The following is a 25,427-nucleotide window of genomic DNA, read 5'->3' on the forward strand; positions in this document are numbered from 1 at the left end:
TGATTGATCAGAAATACACGGATGTGCCAAGTAACAATGGTTGATCAGAAATACACGGATGTGCCAAGTAACAATGGTTGATCAGAAATACACGGTTGTGCCAGGCAACTATGATTGATCAGGAATACATGGGCGCGCCAAGCAATTGTACAGAAATGGAACAAACTGGTTAAGCTTGGTTAGGTTTCAGTTTCCCGTAACTTAAGCTTTTAAGTTTCAATTTTCTCAGGCCTCTCAAAATTAACCCGAGACACTTTCTTCAGGTTTACTTTAGCAGCTTTTTAAAGGCATAGTTTCTTATCGTTTGCTTGCTTCTCTTAAAACTAAAGTGGAGGAGGAATGGACCAGATTCTGTTTACTTCATGAATCTGTTCCATTGGAGTCTTGCTAATGAAAATAGCAAAGACATTAAAATATACACACGGATCCTTAGCTTTGGAATTGAAAGCAGCGCTCTTAGCCTTTAGCTTTATTTAGGCGACCACTCTTAAATGCAGACCCAGTGGAGAACATGCCTGTGACGTTAAACAATGTGCAAAATATTACAAATATGCTGCACAGATATTACATTTAATGGGATACTCATTTTCAGACCAAAAGAAGTATTTGAGGGAGAAGTAACTCTCTTCAGACCTTTCATGCAGCAGAAGATAAAGGAAGACTGTAATGATTAAAACTATCCCCTAGGAAAATGGATGTCCTTAAAGAAGTAAGAGCATCCTGTCACGGCAAGTATTTCAGCGTAGGCTGAATAAACATGCCAGTGACATTGTGAAAGGAGGTGCCACACTAGGGCTAAGCTGTGTGGGAAAATACTCGAAGATGCTGATTATTAAAAAGAAAAGTATTCTTACAAACTCCGTTTACAGTGACTAAGGCCAAAGCAGTTTTCTTGCAGATCAAGACCAGAGGGAAATGATGCACCATAATCAAACCACCTGGATTCCCCACAGGTGTCCTCAGGCTCTGCAAGCAAATCACACAGTTCAGTTTCCTCCACTTCCGAATCATCCATTTTGAAACATAATTGAAATAAACGGGAACACCTGTGAGCTAGTGGTGTCTGCTTTCATTGTATTAACCATTTAAATTCTCACTGATGAAGAAAGTGGTTTCCACGTCTGTAGCACGAAGCATGGGTTCTCGTTCCTCAGCCTGAAGATGTTTCTTATATGTTTAGAGCTACAAAGCAGCCGTGGAACTGAATCCAGATCAAGCACAGGCCTGGATGAACATGGGTGGAATCCAACACATCAAGGTAGGAGAATAATTCACTTCCGTGTGGACTGGCTTTTCTTTGCGCTTACTCTTTCTGTCTTTTCTCTCGAAAGATTGAGAAAGTATTGTTTATTCCCTCTTTGAGTTGTCTGAATACCAAAAACATAGGTGTTTAAAAGTGAAATTAGGAGTTACGTTCATCTTGTATTATCGTGATATTGAATATCATGAAACCATTTTAAAAATAAATCTATACAAATTAAATTCCATGATTTTACTTAACATAAAGAAAATTGTGTGCACTTAGGAGAAGTATCATTGCACAGCAAGTGGAATCTGCTTATGTGAACTAAGTCCTTGTTGGAACTTAGCGTAGCTCATTGTCCTACAGTTTAACTCACGGTCAAGACTACAGTGTTACTTTACATATCACTTTACTATTTCTTGTATCGAATGCGCCTTTTACCCCCTAATCTTTTACTGAAACACAAGGCTGTTTACTTGTGGGTTTTTTGTTCTTCCAAAAGAAAAAGCTACCTTTGAGAGAAGCATTAAAAATGACCTGGGGAGGACTGCTGTCTGTAACTAATGAACTCAAACACATTCACTCGTTCATCCATTCATTTGACAAACATGTATACAGAGCATGCTATGTGCCAGGTACTCTTTCTGGGAGCACTGGAAATAGAACATTGAACAAATAAGACAAAAGTGTCTGTCTTCATGAAGCTAGCGTTTAGTAGGGGAGACTAGTAATAAATAAATACATACATGCATACATACATATATAAAATATATCATGGTGCTATGGAGAAAAAAAAGAGAGAGAGAGGATAGGAAGTGACATGGGGTAAGAGCTGAAATTTAAAATTAAGGTGGCTGGGAAGGCCTTACTTTAAAAGTTATTTTGAGTAGAGAACTGAAGGGAACAAACCGTGTGGCAAAACAGGGAAAGAGCATGTGCAAAGGTCCTCAGGTATGATAGTACCAGCTGTGTTTGAAGAACAGGCAGGAGGCAAGTAAGATGAAATGGTAGAAGCCAGAGTCAAAGAAGACACAGGGCCAGAACATGCAGAGCCTTGAAGGGGGATTGTAGGGTCCTTGGCTTTTATGCCATGCCAAATGAACTGGGGTCCTTGGAGGACTTTCAGCAGAGAAATGCCATGGTCTGACATGTTTTCAAAGGATCACTCTTGGGGCGCCTGGGTGGCGCAGTCAGTTGAGCGTCCGACTTCAGCCAGGTCACGATCTCGCGGTCCGTGAGTTCGAGCCCCGCGTCGGGCTCTGGGCTGATGGCTCAGAGCCTGGAGCCTGTTTCCGATTCTGTGTCTCCCTCTCTCTCTGCCCCTCGCCTGTTCATGCTCTGTCTCTCTCTGTCCCAAAAATAAAAAAAATAAATAAATAAATTAAAAAAAAAAAGGATCACTCTTGTTTAGCTAACCTATTTCCAGGCTTCTACCTGTCTTTATATTGATAAAATAACAATATAGTGATTAGGATTTAGACAAAAGCCTAATAGGGTTCACTATTAAATGGAAACTGGTCATTCTCAAAAACACAACAAAACAAAAAGGTGACTCATGATTATGCAACTGGAAGGCAATAATGGGATAGTTACTCTGTGACTGACAGCCGTAGTCTAATAGAAGAACATGGATGGCGAATTCCAAACATGACATTTATCAGGGCAGAATAACCTGAGCTCTGATCTTAATGATTTTCTAGGGTGTCCAACAGTATGAACTTACTTTTCAAATAGTAACATAATTTTAAATAGTTAAATAGCATGTTAAATAGTTACATTTTAAAATAATGCACGCTCAGTATGTTTTTAGATGGGAGTATGTCTGCAACTTAAAGCAGCTGGGTTCCCCTGTTAATATAAAAAGTCCAATAAATATACTCAAGACTTTTCCAGAAAGTCTGGAAATACAGGGATAATAGTACATTGGACTATTCATTGAACTCTCAGATTAACAAGTGAATCCATGCTTTCCATTTAGAGGTACTTCCCCTAAAAAGGTGTCTGGAGGTTGAAGAAAGATCTGTTAAGTGTATGACTTTAAAATGTAGGGGCGCCTGGGTGGCGCAGTCGGTCAAGCGTCCGACTTCAGCCAGGTCACGATCTCACGGTCCGTGAGTTCGAGCCCCGCGTCGGGCTCTGGGCTGATGGCTCAGAGCCTGGAGCCTGTTTCCGATTCTGTGTCTCCCTCTCTCTCTGCCCCTCCCCCGTTCATGCTCTGTCTCTCTCTGTCCCAAAAAAATAAATAAACGTTAAAAAAAAATTAAAAAAAAAAAAAAGAAATGTGATTGGTGCAACTGAGCAACTGAATTCTTTTTTTTTTAATATAATTTATCGCCAAATGGTTTCCATACAACACCCAGTGCTCATCCCAACAAGTGCCCTCCTCCATGCCCATCACCCACTTTCCCCTCTCCCCCCACCCCACATCAACCCTCAGTTTGTTCTCAGTATCCAAGAGTCTCCTATGGTTTGCCTCCCTCCCTCTCTGTAGCCTTTTTAAATTTATCATAATTGATTTCAATTTAGATAGCCATGTGGGGTCAGTGACTCCCATAGTGTAGGCAGCACAGTAGAAATCAGATCATTCGGATTTGCTACCTGAGCATCTCAGAATTGAATCAAGGGATATAACTTTTAAAGAGTAAAAATAAGGCTTCCAGTTTAATCAAGAAAAGAGCAATTTGAGGAAGAAAAGATAACTCTAGGAGTACATTTTATATGAAAGGATAAAGAAAGCTGGTAATCAAAGAAGGAAATGCTAACGCACCGGACTGAGGGCTAAATTCAATGAAAACTCTTGGAAGAGCAACTTCCAGGTCAGCTGAAGTACAAGCATATTTTGAGAGCACACATGTTCAGTCATCTGCATGTGTGTGCTAAGCCTGATACACGTCACAAGACACTTGGAAGTTAAATGCTGGAGTTGAAAAAAATAATAATTGAATGTAGCAAACCCAGGTTCTCACTTGTTCAGAATTCTGTTTAGCCTCTTGGGAGAATCACGGTTAATAATCAGAAATGTTTTCCCTTTCTGCCATTTCCAACCTCCTTTTCACCACTATGGCGAGCGAGTGCTCTAAGTGGACAGTGTCTGCATAAACCTGGATGGTCTTTTAATAATGACAACAATGGTAGCATCAGATTGAGTGTTCACTGTGCGCCAGGCAGTGTCCAAGCTCTTAACATGTATTAACTCAGCTGGAAGATAGTTAAGCATTCAGTGAATATTAGTTGCTAGTCGCGACCTAGTACTTTCATTTAGAAATGCTGTTTTAAATTGTGATGGGAGGGGCGCCTGGGTGGTGCAGTCGGTTAAGCGTCCGACTTCAGCCAGGTCACGATCTCACGGTCCGTGAGTTCGAGCCCGCTCTGGGCTCTGGGCTGATGGCTCAGAGCCTGGAGCCTGTTTCTGATTCTGTGTCTCCCTCTCTCTCTGCCCCTCCCCCGTTCATGCTCTGTCTCTCTCTCTGTCCCAAAAATAAATAAACGTTGAAAAAAAAAATTAAATTGTGATGGGAATTCAGAGCGTAACCAGTTTTCTTCCACATGGACCTGTAATTGAGCATAAAATAGAGCAAACTGAAATTTGGGGGAATGGAGAGAACACTAACAGTCATAGTTAGGAGACATGGCAGGACACGGATCTGAAAGAGGGTGGACCAAATAAGGAAGGTAAAATTTAGTTGCAGAAATGGGCCTGGAAAACAAGAATTGTGACTAATTTGCTCAGAACCATCTGGGACGGGGCACACATGGTTTCCAGTTAGAAAGCCATTGAACAAAGCAGATAGGGGTCAACAGAGGGTGGTGATAGGTGTCCTTAGCAGGTCCAGGGTAACGTGCCTTCCTTCCCGCTTTAAGAGTGATCCAGCAGGTACGTATTGTCATATGCCTTGGGTAAATTTAACCTCATATTCCTATAAGTTCTTTTCATTACATAAAAACTTACATTTCCATTACAGCCTGTATTAGGCAGAAGTTGCTTTTATGTCTTAAGCTGGAGATGCAAATAACTTCTACCACTAAAGAGTTACAGTGGATTTCTATTTAATCATCACAACTTGTGCAGTTTCAAAAACATTTCCCACAGATCTCCCTCCATTCCGTCTTTCTCTCCTCTTTCTCTCTCTGAATGTCTAGTCATGGCTCCATGTGATTACTAAGGAATAGTTCCATTATGAAATGACAGCCTCATGCCCTACATTAGTAGAATTGAAAATCTGTGTTTTTTGCCATTTTACCTTACACTATAACTCTCATCCCTCACATTCTCCAGCTGGCCTGGTACTTAAACCAAACGGATTCCCCAAAAGCACCAACAGATAAGGATAAAATTGCCCATGCAGTCAGGGGTTCCTTCTGAGGACATATGCGTTCAACTGGGCCAGAAGATCTGTTTCCTAGTCTCCCTGTTCTCCAAGAGCGTCCCCGTGGGTCAGAATAGATCATTGTTCCCTTTCTTTTCCCCACAGGGAAACTATGTGTCTGCAAGAGCTTATTATGAGAGAGCCTTACAGCTGGTTCCAGACAGCAAACTGCTGCAGGAAAATCTCGCCAAACTGGATCGCCTAGAAAAACGATTACAAGAAGTTCGAGAAAAGGATCAAACATAAGCAGCACTGGAACCAGTCTCAAGGGACAGTGCTGGTGCCTCTGGAAGAGGAAAGAGTGATGCAGGCTCGCTTTCGTAGCAGCAGGGGGGCAACAAAGAAGCTTTCCTGTCTCCCTGCGTTCAGGGGGGCACATTTAGGGACACATGCTGGCACCTCTGTGCTGAGGGACTTGCATTTCCATGGAAGAAGACAGAAAGAGCAAGCAAGAGCTAGGCCTGAGAGGAAGGAAAACAACTACTACACGTTTTGCAGATTTTTGTTGGCTTTAATTCCAGATTTCCCTTCATCTATTTCTCTGCTTTCCCAGCCTGAGAAGCTAATTCCATCTCTTAGTGTAGACTTTTATGTCCCAGAAATACAGGGGCTTGAAATGCTGTGAAGGGAGAGCAGCTCTTCTTAATGAGTTTTTTCAAAGAGAATAAAATCTCTGGGATAACCATTTGGGAAATTCCACCAAGAGGTAGCTCATTGAATTCTCCAGAACTGGAGATGCATAATAGTTTGTGTAGAATCTTCTGGAATACATGGGGGAAAGGGCTCTTGTTAAGTGAGCGCTGCCTATATTCCCCTGGGGATAATCCCCCTAGAGCCCAATTGAAGAGTAAATTAAATTCCACTCTGATGCAATCTTTTCCTGTTGCCTAATATATCAAAAAAAGGAAGCTTCTGGAATTGTGTATGTGTATTCTTATCCCTAGGGGAAAATCAAGGATCTTGGTACCCCTAATTCTTTATGGAAATGTTTAAGATTATTTTAATTTTATTACAAGTATTACTAGAGTAGTGGTTCTGCTCTAAGATTTCAGAAGTGCTTTTAGAATCATAAATGTTTCTGCCTCCACATATATTGTTATTTTGGTGGAGAAAAAATAGTATATTCTACATGAGAAATATTAAAGATATCAACTAAGAGAAATGTTCTACTTTGTTATCTTAACGTTCAGTCATCCAGAGATTTATTATTTTTTTGAAAACTATATTTAACCATTGACAAATCTTTACAGTATATCACAGAAATCTTCACAGACTATAAACAGATGGAAAGGGAGCTCTATTGATTTGTCTACTGGGTCTCAATGAGAATTCTGCGCTTAGAACATGAGTGATGGAAACTTGGAGTTCTTGGTTCTGTGTTTATAATTTTGGAGATTTCATGGAGAATGCTGAAAAAATCTAGGGGAAAAAATCTCAATTTGTAATTTAAAAAATATATATTTATATTTAAAAGATAGAGGTAGCAAAGTTGAATTTACAATTTGACCTTTGTTTTTTAGTGTTATTTATTTCATAACTTATAAAATATTTAATATATATGTGTACACACATTTTTTCCTGTACATACTGGTTTTAATAGTAGCTTTCAGAACTGATCATACAAATCTGAATTACAAAGTAGTTAAGTTTTAACAGCCCCTCAAAAATTGTGTATTGATTATTCACTTGCTGAAGCTAAAGAAATTAAGAATCAGACATCAGTGTTTGGGTGGTAATATATTTTGGAAGTGAAGAAATTGGAACACCTGATTCTAATTTGGCCATCATTATAACCTTTAAAAAAAAAAGGAGAAGAAGAAGAAGAAGAAGAAGAAGAAGAAGAAGAGGAGAAGGAGGAGGAAGAACAACCACCAAGTGCTGTTGTTCACAGCCCTGGGCCAGGTGGCCTAAACATGTAGTAGCCTGAAGGCACTCAGATTTCACGTGCTCAGACCAGGGCAGGGTAAAAAGTCTGTTTCTTCTCAACACAGTATCAGGAAACACTGCCCCTCTATGTTGTTATATTTTTGTCAAGGTAAGTCTAGTTAAAAACTTCTTTGGAAAGGGATGTTGGAAGGAATACTTTAAATGCAAAGGATTACAGAATTTGAATTGGCATACATGTATTTGTATGGATCAATAATCCAATAATATATGTATTACCACTATGATCTTCGGTTTCTAATAGTCCTTTTAGCCTTATATATCATAACCTTTTCCAAAATTTTATTTAAAATATTTTTCTTGTCTTCAAAATTATACTTGTGTAGTCCTAAGGCCAAGAAATGTACTAGAGTTTATTTTGAATGATCAGCCCACCCCCAAATTGAAAAGCATAAGCCTAGCTAAAAACAGTATCTAAGACTCTAATCACAACTTTTTAAAATAACCTGTAACCAAAACTCACACTTAGGAAATTAATGGAAAAGACTAAGCCCCAAGTTTTGAAAAGCTTTTTTTTTTCTCAGCCTTACTTGAAGTGCTGCTAAAGGTATGAGGGTCCGTTAGTGGGAATAATTGAAATGGCAGTCAAAGTGTAAAAGTTTCTAAGGGAAGGGGTCACATGACCTTCAGGAGACTTCTTCTATCTTCTTTTGGGTGCTTTTCTCTCTCCCCATGTCTTCCTGTCTCTCTCTGTCTCTCCCCCTCCCCTCAATCTCTCCTTTCATTCTGTCCCTCCTCCCCCTCCCCTTCTCACTATCACTCTGCCTCATTCTGTGTGCACACACTGGCAACTCTTTGAACATTAAAAGTAAGCACTGTTTGTTGGGTCAGATATTTTTATCCTGATTTAATAATGTCACTGAGATGTAGCCAATGAAATAGTTTTCATAGTTAAATAGTGCCTATAAGAAAATAAATCACGTGTTATTTTTCAAAGATATTAAGTGTATTTTATAACTATTTTTATTTGGTTCTTGTAACATGAAAATAATATTCATTCTTATCAATAAAAGCAGGCTAGTCATGGAGATCTATCTAGATTGCCCTTAATAAAAGCATGCTTGGCATGAGAGTTGATAGCCCTTTCTGAGATGGAGTCTCAGAGCCAGCTTCATGAGCATGCACTTCATGTGGCCCCTCAGGGTCCTGCACTCAGGCACCCACGCTTGGTCAAAGGCTCTGCTTGAAATTCTTAATAATTTTTGAACGACGAATCCTGCAATTCCATTTTGCGCTGGACCCTTAAATATGTAGGGTATCCTCAGCGGGAGGGAAATTGACTGAGGACAAGACAGGAGTTGCTTTAGTCTGGGTGAACACTTGATCTGGTGATCAGTTTTATTTGTGACTGTGTTACTCTGGGCAGCATTTGCTTTTTTTTCTCAGCTACATTTCAAGTCCCTTGTGTACGTCTGTTCCCCTCTTACTGCCAGTCTATCTAACCTGTCCTTCTGTCCTACCTAGAACCAGTTCTCCTTGCCTTTAAAATTCCCAGGAAATGACAGTCCCTTGACACAGGAACCATGACAATGCCTTTACCAGTTTATTTCAACCCTAAGAATTATTCAGAATTTTTTAAGTGATCCAGATGTTTTCAGTCTGTATTCATAAAACATGGTCCCGTGATGTAACATAGGTAAACTAAACCAAAGATTCAAATGCCTTGGAGGAAAGGAAATTTTATTTTAGGGAATCCTGAGATATATTCTTTTGGGCTTATTTGTTTTGAGGTCTATCGTAAAAGAAAGAGGATTGTTGGCACTTTAATTACAACTTCCTATAATACTTCACAGCCCCTAGCATGAGACTCTGACATTTGTCACAGGTCATACCTCATCTGATGCAGGGGTTTATAGTGGTTGCACGATGCTTCTGGGCAACTGCTCTTCAATGGGACTAAATGAGAAAATCCAAACTGTTCTATACAAACCCACCTACAAAAGCTATAATTGGAGGGGGAATAAAAACAAATGTGTGGTTTCTTACTGTCTCTATTAAACATTCCAGGCCCCTCGGGTTGACGAGCCACATTCAGCTGATAGTTGAGAACTAATCCCTCACACATACCGGCTCTCAAGCCTGGCTGGGCTGTAGGATCACCTGGGGACCTTTGGAAATCTCTGAGATGCTGGCTGCCCAGGTTAAGATGCTAATATGCAGCTAGGCTGCGGAACCACTCTGGGCTAACAACTTTAATGGACTTTTATAACCCTTCTCAAGTTGTGCTTTTAAATCTAGGCTACAATGAGCTAAAGAATTCTAAAGAATAATTTATGGCACAGTTGATTGGTTGAGACTATTGTTTCAAGATTGACAGGTCGGTTGGGTAGGGTAATTTGCACTTGTGGCAGTTGGACTATAATTTGACCTTACATTTTTAGAATTCTTGGTCCTCAGATGGAGAGGAATTGCCATTTGTATACACCAGACAAGTCACCCAGTATGTAAAACTCAGAAGGTGTTCATGGCATAGAGTATATTCCTAAACCTACGTCTCTCTTTTGGTTATACACATGTAAACTTTGGTTAATTATTTCTTAATTGTACTCATTAGAATCAGTTTTTGAGGGGAAAACGAAAAAACTTTTGCTCTGATGTGTTGAGGATTTGCCTCTTACATTAATCAACCTATAGGATATTAGTAACAACAATCAAGGCAAATGTAGTTGTAGGCGGTTTGTTTGTTTTTAATATTTCACCTAGTTTCCAGATCACATTTACTTTGATTAAATGGCATGTTGGTATCCCAATGATGACAAAATGTAATTATCTGACATCTTTTGGCATTTTAAAAGAGTAAAGACCTATCAAATCTTGCATTTAGGCTGCAATTAAGATAAAAGCTTACTATGCCAAATACACACACACACACACACACACACACACACACACACACGGAAACATTATAACTTTTATAATTATTCTTGAAGTTTTGATGTAAAAAATTATGTTGAATAGTTCTTCAAAAAATAGCACCTCCTCCATTATTTTTGTTTTTAGGAGCCATTAACTTAAAGGGAAGAAAGAAATAAAATAACTATAATCAAAGGAGTGGTTTAATATCAGCAAAATAAAATGATGCAACAGAATTGATGATATTCATGTCAGTCAAATGGCTCATATAAAAGTGTGTTCTTTTTATCACCAAAGATCCTTTCGGTTAAAGTCTTTTAGGGCATGTAGCTTGTAAAATCAGTGTCCATCACAATATATGGTCACGATTAGTTTGTAAGTGTAGATCATCATTTACCCCAAAATGGAAAGACATGTCTATGTCCAGAAATCCCGGAGTTTCTTCCCATTCTCAAGTGGTGCAAGTGGAGTGTATTTATGTCACATTGGGAAGTTTCCAGTGTGTATAACATGCTTTTGGGGTTGCCTTGCTAGCCCAAAGAGGGGTGCACCAGTCCAAGAATCTGGAAATCTGGGTGGTAGACCTGTACTGCCCCGGAGGAACTGCCTCACCCTGGGCAGGCTACCTGGTGTTTCAGTCATGTTTATCACCCAGTGAGAGACTAGTTCGTTATGTGAAACTATCAAGCTCTAAGTGTCTCCTGAATCCAGATTGAAAGCCCTTTACATCGAAGAGATAACTGATTAGTGTTGCCCTTCATTTTAGAAATTCTTAAGATAATCACCGCATCAAAACACATACACAAACAACCATAAAAGGGACTGCACTGCCCAAGTGCTTTAACATGGCAGAGACAGTTCCTCTTATTTTGCAGTCTGTACACATGAAAATGAAGTGATTTTGTTATGTTTCTGGGGAAAAAGTATTTTTAAAAATTTCCTCCTAAGGAATTAAAATATCTGTAGAAGCCATGGCTTGCTTTTCTAACGTGGAAATTATTTGCCTTGCAGATCCCTCCTTTTATCAGGGAGAAAATGTCTTGCAGCCTGTTCTTTGTTCATGGTTTTGTTTCCTACTTTGATCAGTTGTATATAAATGTACATTTTTGTTACTTTTGCTGTGCCAGTTAGAAATCTACTTCCCATAAAGTATTTCTCCCGTTTAAGTCCAATTATGTACACTTTGCCTAGGTCTTTCCAAAATAAAATTTATGTAAATGTTTATTTTATATAAAATATAATGAAAATAATTATGTCTCTTTCAGTCTCTCAAGTGCTCTGTGATTAGTACCCATTGAAATCCATGTCACTAGATGGGTCTGCTTTAAAAGAAAAAAAACTTCCTTCCTTCCCTGATTCATTCATTCATTCATTCACTCACTGCATTGTTCTGTGTGCTTCATGTCTGCGCTTTTGCACACCTCACAATGACGATTTCAGTCCTTATGCAGTCCTGATCTCTTCCTCTCATCTTGCTGAGTAGATGTCTTCACCTCTTCACAGAATAAACGAAAGTAGAAAACAGATATTCTCTCAGTATCCTATACTCATTCTACAAACTCACCTGTACTCAATTCTTCCCGCTCCTATTACTACAGTGGAAGAAGAGGGCCCTAGGCTCTGGATTTTGCCTCTTGTGAAGCTTCATCCCATCCCTTAACCTCTCTTGTTCATCTTTAACTTCTTCCTTCTACTGGCTCTTGTGAATTCTCTTCTATTTTAAAACACATATACCGATAGCCACCATCAAAATCATTTGGAAATAAAAATGAAGTCCTTTCTGTATTTCTTTTCATCTCTAGCTGCTACCATGTCTTTCTTCCTTCTCAGCCAAACTACTTGAGTGAATTGTCTTCACCTGTTTTTTCTACCTCCATCCTTCACATTCTCTCTGCTTCATAGTGATCTGTCCCTGCAACAAACATGCAAGTAATTGCTGTTTCTGAGGTCACCAATAATCCCCTTAGTGCTGAATCTTAGTGCAAAATCCCTTGTGGGACATGGGAGAGGGTTCTAGAGTTTACATCAGTGGTTTAGTCTGGATGGGAAAATTTTTTTACACAAAACATTATCTGCCCATGATTTGCTCATTGCTCATAGGTTAGTCACTAACACTCCTAATTGTACAACTATCCTTAGAGGTGGGGTTTCATTAAGGGTCTTGGAAGGCCTCCAATAGGAGAGTATCCTGCCATGATGAAGATATGTTCACATTAAAGGCAGATTTCTCATACATCACAAATCCAATCTGGGATAGTTCAGCCCACTGTCCCTTCTTGACATCCTTCCCTTACGTGTGTGTATGAATATTTCCATTTAGATGCTGTGACATCACCACAAACTCAACTTATACTTAAACCGTCATCTTACTAGCAAATTTAAAACGAACAACCTATCAAATAGGTGTACAATTCATATTGAATAGCTCTTTTCCTATTTAATGGGAAGGCATTATTTTGGTAGGCCTATAAGGGACCAATCCTCATAAAAGGACAAGGTCTCACTTCAGGCTGTGAGTGTTGAACTCTGGAAACAAAGAGAGCTGTTCTGTAACAGGAAATGAGACCATGCCCAACCCCATGGAGACTTCTGGGTATGAAAGAAATCACTAAATATCCTGCAAAGCTGTGTGTGCATCATGTGCAGAAGAGTGCAAACTGATGGAGTCTGCAGGCCCCATGTAAAGGTTAGCCATGAACTTGAACACTGTGGGTCCAACTATACTTGCACATCACATGAGCATTTTTCTTTCCCTCTCCCATTTTGTTTGGTAACAGCTTTGTAATGGTTTTAATCTGACTCCTTGCTAAGAAGAAAGAGGTATTTGGGTCCATCCGGAGGGTCTGAGCTTTTATTAGAGAGTAGTTTACCCCTGGGGCAAGGGATGGCTCTGATAATCCTTGTAAGATCACTACAGTGAAAGCAAACTTTAAAGGTGAGGTGGTGAGCGGCATTGGTCAGGCAGCCACCATACCTGCGGATTTCCTTTGCAGTCCTCAAGCGTGGAGCCCTGGTGGTGCAGGGCTTTGTTTTCACAGAAAGGCTGCTTACCTTACTGAGCTCCCTCCCAACTGTCCCCTGGACACCCAGGCCCCAAACCCAGGAGTCATCTACTAAAACTGTTATCCAAAGCGTCTTTATTTAAAATAAATAAATAAAATGGTGCTTGCTATTTATTCTCAAGAGCAGTTCTCAATAGAACTACCTGTGATGATGGCAGTATCCTGTATCTGCTCTCCAATATGGTAGGCGCTAGCCACAGATGCCTACTGAGCCCTTGAAATATACCTAGTGTGCCTGAGGAACTAATGTTTTTACTTTAGTTTCTACTAATTTAACCACATGTGCCTCGAATCGGACAATGCTTCTTAATGTTGTAAGATGGGACACAGAAATCCGAGAAACCCCTTTTAGGTTCATGAGATAAGAAGGAGACTTTCAAGTTTCAGGGCCAATTACATTCTTTTAGTTTTTCACCAAAAGGTGCCCATTCATCTTCTGCTACCTTCTACAGTTACAGGGGTCGTTAACCCCAGCTGATTCTCACCTGTCGGTACCTGCATTCCCTCCACCTTGACTATCTTCTGTTTTCCTGTCCATCTGTCTACTGCTTATCTCCCTAATCTGTATACCTCCTACCTTAAGGAGGTTTTATTTCTATTTTTCACAGAAGACAACTGGGCCTAGGAGATTGGTGTTAGTTATATATAGAATGTCCACGAGCTTTGCTCTAATTTTTTTGATGAAACATACATACATTACAAATTCTGGCTTTGTTCCTCTCTCAACCTCAAGCTAACATATTACAAAGTAATATTTATGGGAAATAATGCTGACATGATAGTATTACCGATGAATTCATTTTAATGATCTTAAATGATGGATCCTACAGCTTTGGCCCATTCCACTGAAGCTAATGACACAACCACCCGGAAAAGGGATGACAGCATAAACCAGCTCTCTCATACCCACTCTATTTGAAATTCTTGAATGGCAAAGGCTTCCACAAGCTTGGGAGAAGTAGGGGCAGTGCTATTAATGCCTCAGTAAGCTTCCAGGAGTCGGGGGCTTCCTCGCCCCTGGGTTTGGGCCACACTCCCTGGTCTGGCCCAGAATTCCCTGGCGCCGAGCATTCCAGGCCACTGATCAGATTCCAGATCACCTGGATCTGACGGTAGGGCCCTCTGCACACCTGTGAGCGGCGACCACCTCGAGGCCAGAAGGCGGGTAGCTGTGAAACGTGGGGCGGCCGCGCGTGGGTTGAGCGCGGGCCGAGACAGCTGTGAGCGGGCCGGCGCCGCAGGTGCGGCTCATTGGCGCCCGCGCAGGAGTGAAGAGCGCGGCGGGCGCTCCGCGGGGGCTCGCTGCTGTCGCCGCTTTCCGCAGCTGCGGCGGAGGAAGCGGGGCGGAGTCCCGGCGCGTGGGGGCCATGCGGGCGCTGGCCGGGGCGGGTCTGCTGCTGTTGCTCGCCGTCGGCCTCCCCCAAAGCCTAGGTGAGCCCGGACCCCGGACCCTGGGCGCCGAGGCTGCGGCCCAGGGCTGAGTGCTGGCGAGGGAGAGAGACTTCCTTACTCCCTCGGCCACGGAGAGGGAAGGGTGAGGGGCCGGTACAGGCCCAGAAGTTAGTTCCCAAAGACGGGCCTGCGCCAGGTTTTCTTTTGGAAATTCTTTGGATTCTGGAGTTCCAGGCTTTAGGCACTTATGCTAAGGCGCCTTCTCCACGGAACAATCGCCAATTAGAAGTAGCTTAAAGCCAAATGTCTCTTTTCTGAGTAACAAATAGTGTTCTATGACCACCTAATTTACGTAATGCTCACCCTCCCAGAGTAACCCCCAAATCGATCCCCAGAGGGAAAGCGAGCTCATCCTACCGCCCCCCCCCCCCCCCCGCCAAGCCCCCGGGGACTCCCTAACGCAGCTCAGGCTATAAAGAGGCAGGGGAGTCCTGAGGCAAGTTCTAGTCAACATGGGGTAATTGTGGGATAGTCTTGGGAGTATCTTGAGAAAAAAAGAGGGATAGTCTGCTGCTTGGTGATATCAGAACATCTGTGTGAGGCCAGGAAAGTCTGAAGGTCGAGTCTTGATCAAAGGAATCCTGACCTGAGGTGCTCCCGGTGCGTGCCCACACACACAGGTGCTCTCTCTCACACACAGGGCTGAAGTGTGGGATCCCTGCTGTTGATGTCGAACGTAGGACAACTGTCTTGGATTCTGGGTTCTTCTCTGGAAGTACTCGCTGGAGGGATTCAGCGGTTGGTGGACAACCGTGGCAGGTCAGGATAACCAAAGCACTGAGCTCTTGAATGAGAAATGCTGACAGTTTTCCTCTGGTTTCCAATATCACAGCTTTGGTTAACAGGTGATTTTTCTCTTAAGCCCATTCAACCCTGTCTGCCAAAAAGTTTACTTCGAGGGAAATCTCTTCCTAACCAATTGCATCGGTAACTTAAGAATGTTATACAAGGAGAGTTGACTTCAAGTGTTTCTAAAGGAGATGACATCACGGGGAGATGCATATTAGTTGTGTTCATACTTTTCTTCTTGGCAGGTCTCCCTAAAATTAGGTGAGCACCGATTCTGTGCAGGAAGCTTGATCCAAGATGATCTGGTTGTTACAGCAGCACACTGCTTGGTTGGCCTCAATGAGTAAGTTGTGGATTTCCATTACTTATCAAACCTTGGCTCCTAGCAATGGGACTGAGAGATTTGAAGCTCTAAATACCCTGCAAAGTTCAATCCCCATCCCTTTCTGAATTTTTCCACCTCGTCCACCCACTCACTGACCTTCCTGATCCCAGGAAACCTTTATCTCAAGATTTCCTGTGCCTCCTACTCTACTAACTAGAGACCCCAGAGATCCTAGATGTCCTCTATAATTTGTGGAGTTAGTGGTGAGGTGGGGGCGATGGCTACTTGTTCTAATAAATTATTGACATTTATTGTTAAATGGAGGCTCCAACGTTTTAATAATACGAATTTCAGTCATTAGGAGGAAAAGAATACTGTGAAAAAAACTGATACTTAGCCAGATTAAGAGAGATGCTGATAATAAGAAAAGGACAGTTCTAGGAACAACTTTTGTATCTTGTTAAAAATGACAGAGCATGGTGCAGCCACTCTGGAAAGCAGTGTGGAGGTTCCTCAGAAAATTAAAAATAGACCTACCCTATGACCCAGCAATAGCACTGCTAGGAATTTATCCAAGGGACACAGGAGTACTGATGCATAGGGGCACTTGTACCCCAGTGTTCATAGCAGCACTCTCAACAATAGCCAAATTATGGAAAGAGCCTAAATGTCCATCAACTGATGAATGGATAAAGAAATTGTGGTTTATATACACTATGGAATACTACGTGGCAATGAGAAAAAATGAAATATGGCCTTTTGTAGCAACGTGGATGGAACTGGAGAGTGTGATGCTAAGTGAAATAAGCCATACAGAGAAAGACAGATACCATATGGTTTCACTCTTATGTGGATCCTGAGAAACTTAACAGGAACCCATGGGGGAAGGGAAGGAAAAAAAAAAGAGGTTAGAGTGGGAGAGAGCCAAAGCATAAGAGACTGTTGAGAACTGAGAGCAAACTGAGGGTTGATGGGGGGTGGGAGGGAGGAGAGGGTGGGTGATGGGTATTGAGGAGGGCACCTTTTGGGATGAGCACTGGGTATTGTATGGAAACCAATTTGACAATAAATTTCATATATAAATAAAAAAAATAAATAAAATAAAATAAAATAAAATAAAATAAAATAAATGGCAGAGCATATATAGACTAGTACAAAAAAAGAAAAAGAGGCTGCTCTTAAATATTTCATGCAGAACTGCAATTGTTGAGAGGGGAAAGGGTTCACAGAATGTGAACACTCTGATGGAAAGCCGTGACTTTACAGATCCCTATAATTTATAGGCAATTATGATAGTTGGTAGTAATCATTAATAAAGACTTAGAGGGGCGCCTGGGTGGCGCAGTCGGTTAAGCGTCCGACTTCAGCCAGGTCACGATCTCACGGTCTGTGAGTTCGAGCCCCGCGTCGGGCTCTGGGCTGATGGCTCAGAGCCTGGAGCCTGTTTCCGATTCTGTGTCTCCCTCTCTCTCTGCCCCTCCTCCTTTCATGCTCTGTCTCTCTCTGTCCCAAAAATAAATAAACGTTGGAAAAAAAAATGTTAAAAAAATTAAAAGAAAAAAAGACTTAGAAATGCTTCAAGTTACATTAATCACTTTTCATTTAAGTGAGTGAAAACAAGACCGTCTTTCCTGGGGGCAACAGCTATACTTATTGGAACGTTTTTCTTTGGTTTTAGGAAGCAAATTAAGAGTCTGACTGTGACTGGGGGGCACAACCTCTTTCCGGAGGGTAAACAGGAACAGAAGATTCCTGTTTCAAAAATGATTATCCATCCTGAGTACAACAGACTTGGATATATGAGCTCTGATATTGCACTGCTGTATTTGAAACACAAAGTCAAGTTTGGTAAGTAAGGGGAGTTAGCATATTTTAAAAATGTAGGAGAAAAGTGTGCTTTATTAATTCTGTACCAGTTAACAATTAGTTTCTGTGTATATCTGGTACTATTAGAATAGCTAAGTTTTGTCCTTCTTAAAATTTTGTTTATAACATATAAAAGCACTGTAAAGATTGAAAGTCCCAGACACAAATTCTGTATGCTTAACTTAATCTGCATTTTAAGACTTTTGTCTTGACTGGGCTATATTCTAGACTTATACTCAGCTCCAGCCTGGGACTTTGGGACATTTGAAAATGTTTTCAGAGACTTCTTTCTCTCCTCATTATGGACTAGATATCTGACACTGAGCACAGGTAATCTGAACATTTTAGAAAAAATTTTTAAAATCTTTTTGTTTTTAATGCAAAAAAGTAAAGTGATCCATGACCCAAAACAATGAAGGAGCACAAATCTAGAAGAATTGGCCAGGCATTGAAAGAAGCCACTTCCCTTGAGGCATCCCATTGACCTTTAAGAACCTAGAGCTTTAACTTGTCATGCAAGGAGCCTATATGGCAGGAGAGGTGGGGGATGGGTGAATCTGATCTGTGTCTCTCATGTAACCCCTGACTTCACAACAGGTGATGCTTTGAAAGACAGGGGGAAAAAAGAGAGAGATATGGCACATAAAGTGAGGGTATCAGGAAACTTACCTGCTTGAATCTTGGCTCCGGATGGAAGGTTCCCTGAAGGATCTATAATCATGAGCAAGCAAGCCTCATTCAAGTTAGATGCTGGAATTCCCATCACCTATGACCAAAAAAAAAACTATTGCCCTTTTCCCTGTTTCCCTTTATAGAAAAGCTATGAAGTTCCACTTATGGGAGGTATGTTGTTTTCCTCTCCTCAGTTCTCATAATTGTGTGTATTAGGTCTTAGACATCCAAATTAGACTTTCACCCCGACCTGCCACCAAATCTGCTCTTGTCACAGGCACTGCCCTCCATGTTGCTAAATTTCAAAGGTAAATTCTCAATCCTCAGCTTACTTGGCACGAGTTTAGACAGACTGGCTCATACTCTCCCTGGAAACATTTTCTTCAGTTGAGTTCCAGGAGTCCCTTGGTTTTCCTCCTACCTCTTTTTGCACCCTTTGTTAGTCTTCTATGATGATACCTCCTCCTCTTTGTGACCTCTGTTGGAGTGCTCAGTCCCTGGACCTCTTCTCTATCTGCCCTCCTTTAGTATTCTCATCCAGGTTCAAGGTTGTAAACACCATCTGCTTGAAGACTAACCCAAATGTTACCTATCACACATGCTGCTGGGATTAATAGGAGTCGTATAGCTAACTGCCTACTGGTCACCCACCCGGATGGCTAATAGACATCTCAAACTTAATATGTTTAAAACAGAATCTTGTCCCCTGTATCCTAAATCTACTTTACCCATAGCCTTTGATTTTGATGAATGACAGCTCTGCCCTTCCAGTTGTTTAAGCTAAACACTTTGCACTCAGTCTTAAATCTTCTTTCTCTCACATTGTGTACCTAATCCATCACAAAAGTCCCATGGCTTCTGCCTCACCCGGCCTACTCTTACCATCCTGTTCCAGGCTACCATCCTTTCTTGCTTGGGTTAATTTTAATGGTCTCTTAAATTGTCTTTAGCTTTCTCTTTTGAAAGCCTAATTATTATTAACCTAACAACCAGAATAATACTTTTAAAATCTAGGTTATATTATGTCACTCTGTTCGAAACACTTCAGTGGTTCTTCATTACACTCAGATGGAAATCAGTATTTTTATCAATTGCCATCTCTGTCCTCTTGGCCCTAGATCTAGCCTGTTTTTTGTTTTTTCACTATTTTTTTCCCCTTAATCTGTTCCAGCTATTCTGGCCAACTGTTCTCAAGCATATAGGACATTATCCCACTGCAGGGACTTTCCATTCTGTTTCTTATTTTCTTGAAATACTTTCTGCTCAGATAACCACTTGGTTTCAAGGCTTTACTCAAATGTCATCTGCTCAGGGGCACCTGGGTGGCTCAGTAAATTAAGTGTCTGACTCTTGATCACAGCTCAGGTCTTGATATCAGGGTGGTGAGTTCAAGCCCTGCATTGGGTTCTAGGCTAGGTATGAAGCCTACCTAAAAGAAATGTTATCTACTCAAAGGCACTTGCCATGACTATCATATTTAAAACTACATTTCCCATGCCATCTTCCCTAATCCCCAGACTTTGGATCTTCTTTACCCTACTCTGATTTTTCCGGAGTGATATTACCTAACACCAAATAAGTTATTTTATTTATAATTTGCATTCCTGCTACCCCAACACACACCCTTGTATGTAAAGGATTTATCTTTCTGCTAATTTACTGGAGTCTAGAAAAGTGCTTGCCACATAGTAGTACTGGATTACCATTAGGGGAAACTATCCTTTAGAAACAAGGGTATACCCTCAGTGGAATAGAATATAGAACCCAGAAATTGACGCATGCCTATATGGTCAATTAATCTTTGGCAAAGCAGCAAAGAACATCCAATGGAAAAAAGAGTCTCTTCAACAAAGGTTGTTGGGAAAACTGGACCACTTTCTTACACCATACACAAAAGTAAATTCAAAGTGGATGAAAGACCTAAAGGTGAAATAGGAAACCATCAAAATCCTAGAGGGGAACACAGGCAGCAACCTCTTTGACCTTGGCCATAGCAGCTTCTTACTAGACTCCAGCGGCAAGGGAAACAAAAGCAAAAATGAACCATTGGGACTTCATTAAGATAAAAAGATTCAGCACAGTGAAGGAAATAATCAACAAAACTAAAAGGCAACCTACAGAATGGAGAAGATACTTGCAAATGACATACTGGGTAAAGGGCTAGTATCTAAAATCTATAAAGAACTTACCAAACTCAACACCCCAAAAATAATCGAGTTAAGAAATGGCAGAGGACATGAACAGACATTTCTCCAAGGAAGAGAAATTTGGAGAAATTTGGATGTTGATGCTCAACATCACTCATCAGAGAAATAAAAATCACAACCACAATGAGATACCACCTCACAACTGTCAGAATGGCTACAATTAACAAGTTAGGAAACTACTAATGTTGATGAGAATGTGGAGAAAGGAGAACCCTCTTGCACTGTTGGTGGGAATGTAAACTGGTGCAGCCATTCTGGAAAACAGTATGGATGTTCCTCAAAATTTAAAAATAGAACTGTCTTATGACTCTCCAATTACACTACTATTATTTATCCAAAGGATACAAAAACACTGATTCAAAGGGGTACATAAATCCCAATGTTTATAGCAGTATAGTAGCTCTATCAACAATAGCCAGATTATGGAATGCCCATGAACTGATGAATGGATAAAAAAAGATACATGCATACACATATATACATACAATGGAATATTATCACTCAGACATCAAAAAGATTGAAATCTTGGTCATTTGCAAAGACATGGGTTGAGCTAGGGTTTATTTTGCTAAGCAAAAGAAGTCAGAGAAAGACGGATACCATGATTTCACTTATATGTGGAATTTAAGAAACAAAACATGAACATAGGGGAAAGGAAGGGAAAATAAGATAAAAACAGAGAGGAAGGCAAGCCATAGGAGACTTTTAATGATAGAGAACAAACTGAGGGTTGCTGGAGGGGAGGTAGGTGAGGGGATGGGCTAAATCGGTGATAGGCATTAAGGAGGGCACTTGCTGGGATGAACATTGGGTATTATATGTAAATGATGAATCACTGACTTACACTGAAACCAATACTACACTATATGTAGACTAACTTGAATTTAAATAAAATCTTGGAAGGGAAAAAAAAGGACAAGTGTATACCCTAAAATGTTAGTTTTGGAGGGTCAAGGTGGTGTGTATAACACTGGATTATGTTCTTCCTATTTTACTTTTTCTGCATTTTTCTAAATTTCTACAAATATGGAATAGTTTTTTATGAGAGGGGAAAACTTAAAATATATATCAATATTATATTTAGAGGGAAAGTGTAGAAGCCATGAAAACAACTGGATGTTACTTTTCTAAATATATTCAGCATCACTTGCCTATCTAGGAACCTTAAAATTTTCTTTTTCCAGGAACTGCTGTTCAGCCAATCTGTCTTCCCCATAAAGATGATAAATTTGAAGCAGGGCTTCTTTGCATGACCAGTGGATGGTGCAAGATTTCAGAGAGTAAGAGGCATCAAAAAATATATAGTAGTTTTAGATTTCTTTGCCCGCTAGAAGCAGAAATTGTATTGGCCACGAGTAATATATTTATCCTATTTTGTTTTTGTTTTTTTTCCCGAGTTATAATCCAGTGAGAATTTCTTGTTGTTTTCACCATAAAAATGTCTGTATCTAAGGCTCAACATAAAACTTCTGCTGACCATTTTGGTTATGATGTGTCAGAAAAAGAAAACCAGCAGTAACAAGGACAGATGAAGAAGAATACAGTAAAGGGATAATCAGGAAATAGTCACAATAGTTAAATTTCCTTGTCTTTAATATTATGATTTTTCAAAATTAAGAATTTCACAAATACTGCTTTATTGACTAAAGTTTTCCACTTAGGAAAACTTGAAGTATATGGTTAGGAAAGATACAGTTGCCTATATTACCTTAAAAAAAATCTGCTAATAAAAAAATGTCCTTTATCACATATCTGATTTTAGGAAAGAATATAATTCACACCTTACAAAAGGACTTCCACATTTTGATTAAACATAGTTGAAATAGGTTTTTTTTTTTAACATTTATTTATTATTGAGAGACAGACACAGAGCGTGAGCAGGGGAGGGGTAGAGAGAGGGGGAGACACAGAATCTCAAGTAGGCTCCAGGCTCTGAGCTGTCAGCACAGAGCCCAAAGCGGGGCTCAAACTCACAAACTGTAATATCATGACCTGAGCCGAAGTGGGATGCTTAACCAACTGAGCCACCCAGGTGCCCCTAAACATGGTTGAAATAGTTTTATACTTGTAGGGTTCTTACTGATTTGTTTCAGTGAGGACAATTGTTGACTAACTCATCAGTCCATCTCCACAGCATCAGAGTATTCAGATGTCCTACAAGAAGTGGAGCTTCCCATCATGGACGACAGAACGTGTAATTCTGTGCTGACGGGTATGAATTTTCCTCTCCTGGGGAGGACCATGATGTGTGCCAGTTTTCCTGATGGGGAAAAGGAGGCCTGTCAGGTAAAAAGCATAAGCCAGCCCAGTTATTCAGTATCATATAAGTGATAGTGGATTCTGCCTTTTCCCATGAGCTGCTTTTGGGGAATAATTGCTTCAACATTCTTTTTTTGTTCATCTTTCCACCATGCTTCTACTGAAAAGGTTTACTTGACCTGGCCTGAGAGCATTCTTTCCTGTTCCGTGCCCATTCTTACCCCCACCCCTCTTTTTGGGAAGATGGAAGGAGGGAAGATGGGGAGGGGGGTTCAACATTTCCAACCTAATGCAATGGTGCAAGAGCACTTTGGCTCTATCTGATTAGGTCTATCTGTGAATTATTTTTCATTCCACTTTTTGTTAAACATTGTGACTTTTTTTAAGTGTTGAGTGCAGAATGCAATGTTTGTACAATGTTTGACCAAAGATGGCACAGCTATGGTAACTGTTGGTTAAAACATGTTGTGAATGACCTCCCAAGGCTGACTACAGTAGCTTATAAAGAAGTCCAATCTTCACAAGTTAGAGGAAAAGGAGACCAATTTGTGAAAGACATGAGTTTTAAGTTTTAGATAGAGAAGATAATTTACTTGGAAAACCACTTTTTTTTTTTAATTGGAGGAGTCGGGAGTTTTTATTCTTCCCCAGCAAGCAGCTTGAAACTGCTGTAGGAAGCTCCCTAAAATTATCTGTTGGAAAATTTCTTGACTTTTTTGTTCTGGAGCAAGGGAGCAGGTGGTGACAGGACAAGGAGCGGGGAGAGTTTGAAAGGGAAGAGATAGAAATTTACAATTATCCCACTTTCTAAATCGGGACACAGATAGATTAAGGGTGTTTTATCCTGTCTGCATCCTTGAGAGGCAATCCGTGGGGGGTGGGCGGTTAAACCCTCAATTCTCTGCCTTTTGAAGAGGGTTTAAGTCTGGCACAGAATTGACCCATGTTCCCAAAACACCACATTATTATGAAGGATTATTAAAGAAAGGATCCTAAAATCATGGGTTCTTTATCCTCTGCTCTGAGAACCAACAGTCCTATACATATAGCCCCTGGGACAAAATTAGGCCTCTGTTCTGTTCTGAGAGCCTTCAGCCATTGCATGAACTTGACTCAATTCACTGGTGCTGTAGGCTAGATATGACCCAGTCTTTCCTAGCAATTCCAGATGGCAAAGTAGAGCGGAAGAATGTACCTGTCAATTCCCCCTGCTCCTTTCACTGGTTGCAGAATGCATGTGGTTGTTCACAAACAAGTAGGGGCAAGAGAAAAATTAAGTGTTAGCTCAACAAGATTGCAGGCACTAATTGTAAGGAGGTTACATTTGGGCAAAAAGACTGTACCTTGAAACTAATGATGAAGAGGCAAAAAAATGGATTAAAAAAATGTTGATTGATAGTAACCAGTGGGTATATATGCCTCTACTACTTCTGTCTTTGGGATGAGTGCTGTTTGTTGTTGTGCTGAAATGCTTTTTTTTTTTTTTTTAATTTTTTTTAACGTTAATTTATTTTTGAGACAGAGACAGTGCATGAAAGGGGGAGGGCCAGAGAGACAGGGAAACACAGAATCTGAAACAGGCTTCAGGCTCTGAGCTGTCAGCACAGAGCCTGATGCGGGGCTCAAATTCATGGACCGTGATCATGACCTGAGCCGAAGTCAGACACCTAACCAGGCACCCCTGTGCTGAAATACTTTTAACTCGTGAATATTTTCAAGTTTCATCTTTTTCTGTCCCACAAAAGGGAGACTCTGGAAGTCCATTTGTTTGTAGAAGAGGCAATGGAATCTGGGTCCTTGCTGGGATAACTTCCCAGGGAGCTGGTTGGACTAGAGGTTGGACTTTAAGAAGTAACCATAGAAGGGCATCACCTGGCATTTTCTCCAAGGTGTTTGAGTTGATGGATTTTATCACTCAGAACACATTCACAGGTAGGCATAATTTCTGTGAATTCATCCTTCTGCCTTTTGTTCTAAATCAAAAATTGATCATGCTTATGTCAAGGGTAGTTATTCTGATATGTTGCAGATATAATCAGAACTAAGCTGTAAAAGAAAGGATGACTTTGTCTGGTTTTCAATTCCTAATCCAATCTATATAAACTTAAATCTCTGAATTCATGAGAACTGATCTCTTTCAGTTTAACTTGAACTTAACTTGGACAGAGCCTGAATCTTCAAGTTTATGTTCATGTAGATTTTCATGAGATATGGGTCTTTTTTTTGTAATTGATGAGATTTTTAAAAAAATAGTCCTTGAGAAAGGATTCTTGCTTCATTTATCCAGGTGACATACCTTTTTCCCCTAAACTAGTTTAGAGCACTAAAAATAAATTACTCACCTCCCATTTTCCCCACTCACCTTTGTTAATTTTACTTGACAACAGT

General features: G+C 40.5%; 2 protein-coding genes across 4 annotated transcripts in view; both read left to right on the plus strand.

Annotated features, from left to right (window-relative positions):
• Nucleotides 1-11,666, plus strand: part of TMTC1 (transmembrane O-mannosyltransferase targeting cadherins 1) — a 286,995-nt gene extending 275,329 nt beyond the window's left edge. For 2 of the 3 annotated variants that reach the window (XM_040488521.1, XM_040488523.1), the window contains exons 18-19: nucleotides 1,181-1,258; nucleotides 5,716-11,666. In XM_040488521.1, coding sequence (XP_040344455.1) covers nucleotides 1,181-1,258; nucleotides 5,716-5,856 — 219 coding nt within the window. In that variant the 3' untranslated portion in view covers nucleotides 5,857-11,666. Of the gene's footprint in view, nucleotides 1-898; nucleotides 1,057-1,180; nucleotides 1,259-5,715 lie in introns of those variants that run through there. The other variant, XM_040488522.1, reaches the window with a different exon arrangement.
• A 3,442-nt stretch (nucleotides 11,667-15,108) lies between these two features.
• Nucleotides 15,109-25,427, plus strand: part of OVCH1 (ovochymase 1) — a 57,088-nt gene continuing 46,769 nt past the window's right edge. The window contains exons 1-7 of the mRNA XM_040487861.1: nucleotides 15,109-15,138; nucleotides 15,513-15,680; nucleotides 15,956-16,053; nucleotides 17,714-17,883; nucleotides 21,965-22,060; nucleotides 22,915-23,066; nucleotides 24,785-24,971. Of these exons, the coding sequence (XP_040343795.1) occupies nucleotides 15,109-15,138; nucleotides 15,513-15,680; nucleotides 15,956-16,053; nucleotides 17,714-17,883; nucleotides 21,965-22,060; nucleotides 22,915-23,066; nucleotides 24,785-24,971 (901 nt within the window). The remainder of the gene's footprint in view (nucleotides 15,139-15,512; nucleotides 15,681-15,955; nucleotides 16,054-17,713; nucleotides 17,884-21,964; nucleotides 22,061-22,914; nucleotides 23,067-24,784; nucleotides 24,972-25,427) is intronic.

The sequence above is a fragment of the Herpailurus yagouaroundi genome, unplaced genomic scaffold, assembly GCF_014898765.1.
Source record: "Herpailurus yagouaroundi ecotype Mexico unplaced genomic scaffold, PumYag 166, whole genome shotgun sequence".
Classification (NCBI taxonomy): domain Eukaryota; kingdom Metazoa; phylum Chordata; class Mammalia; order Carnivora; family Felidae; genus Herpailurus; species Herpailurus yagouaroundi.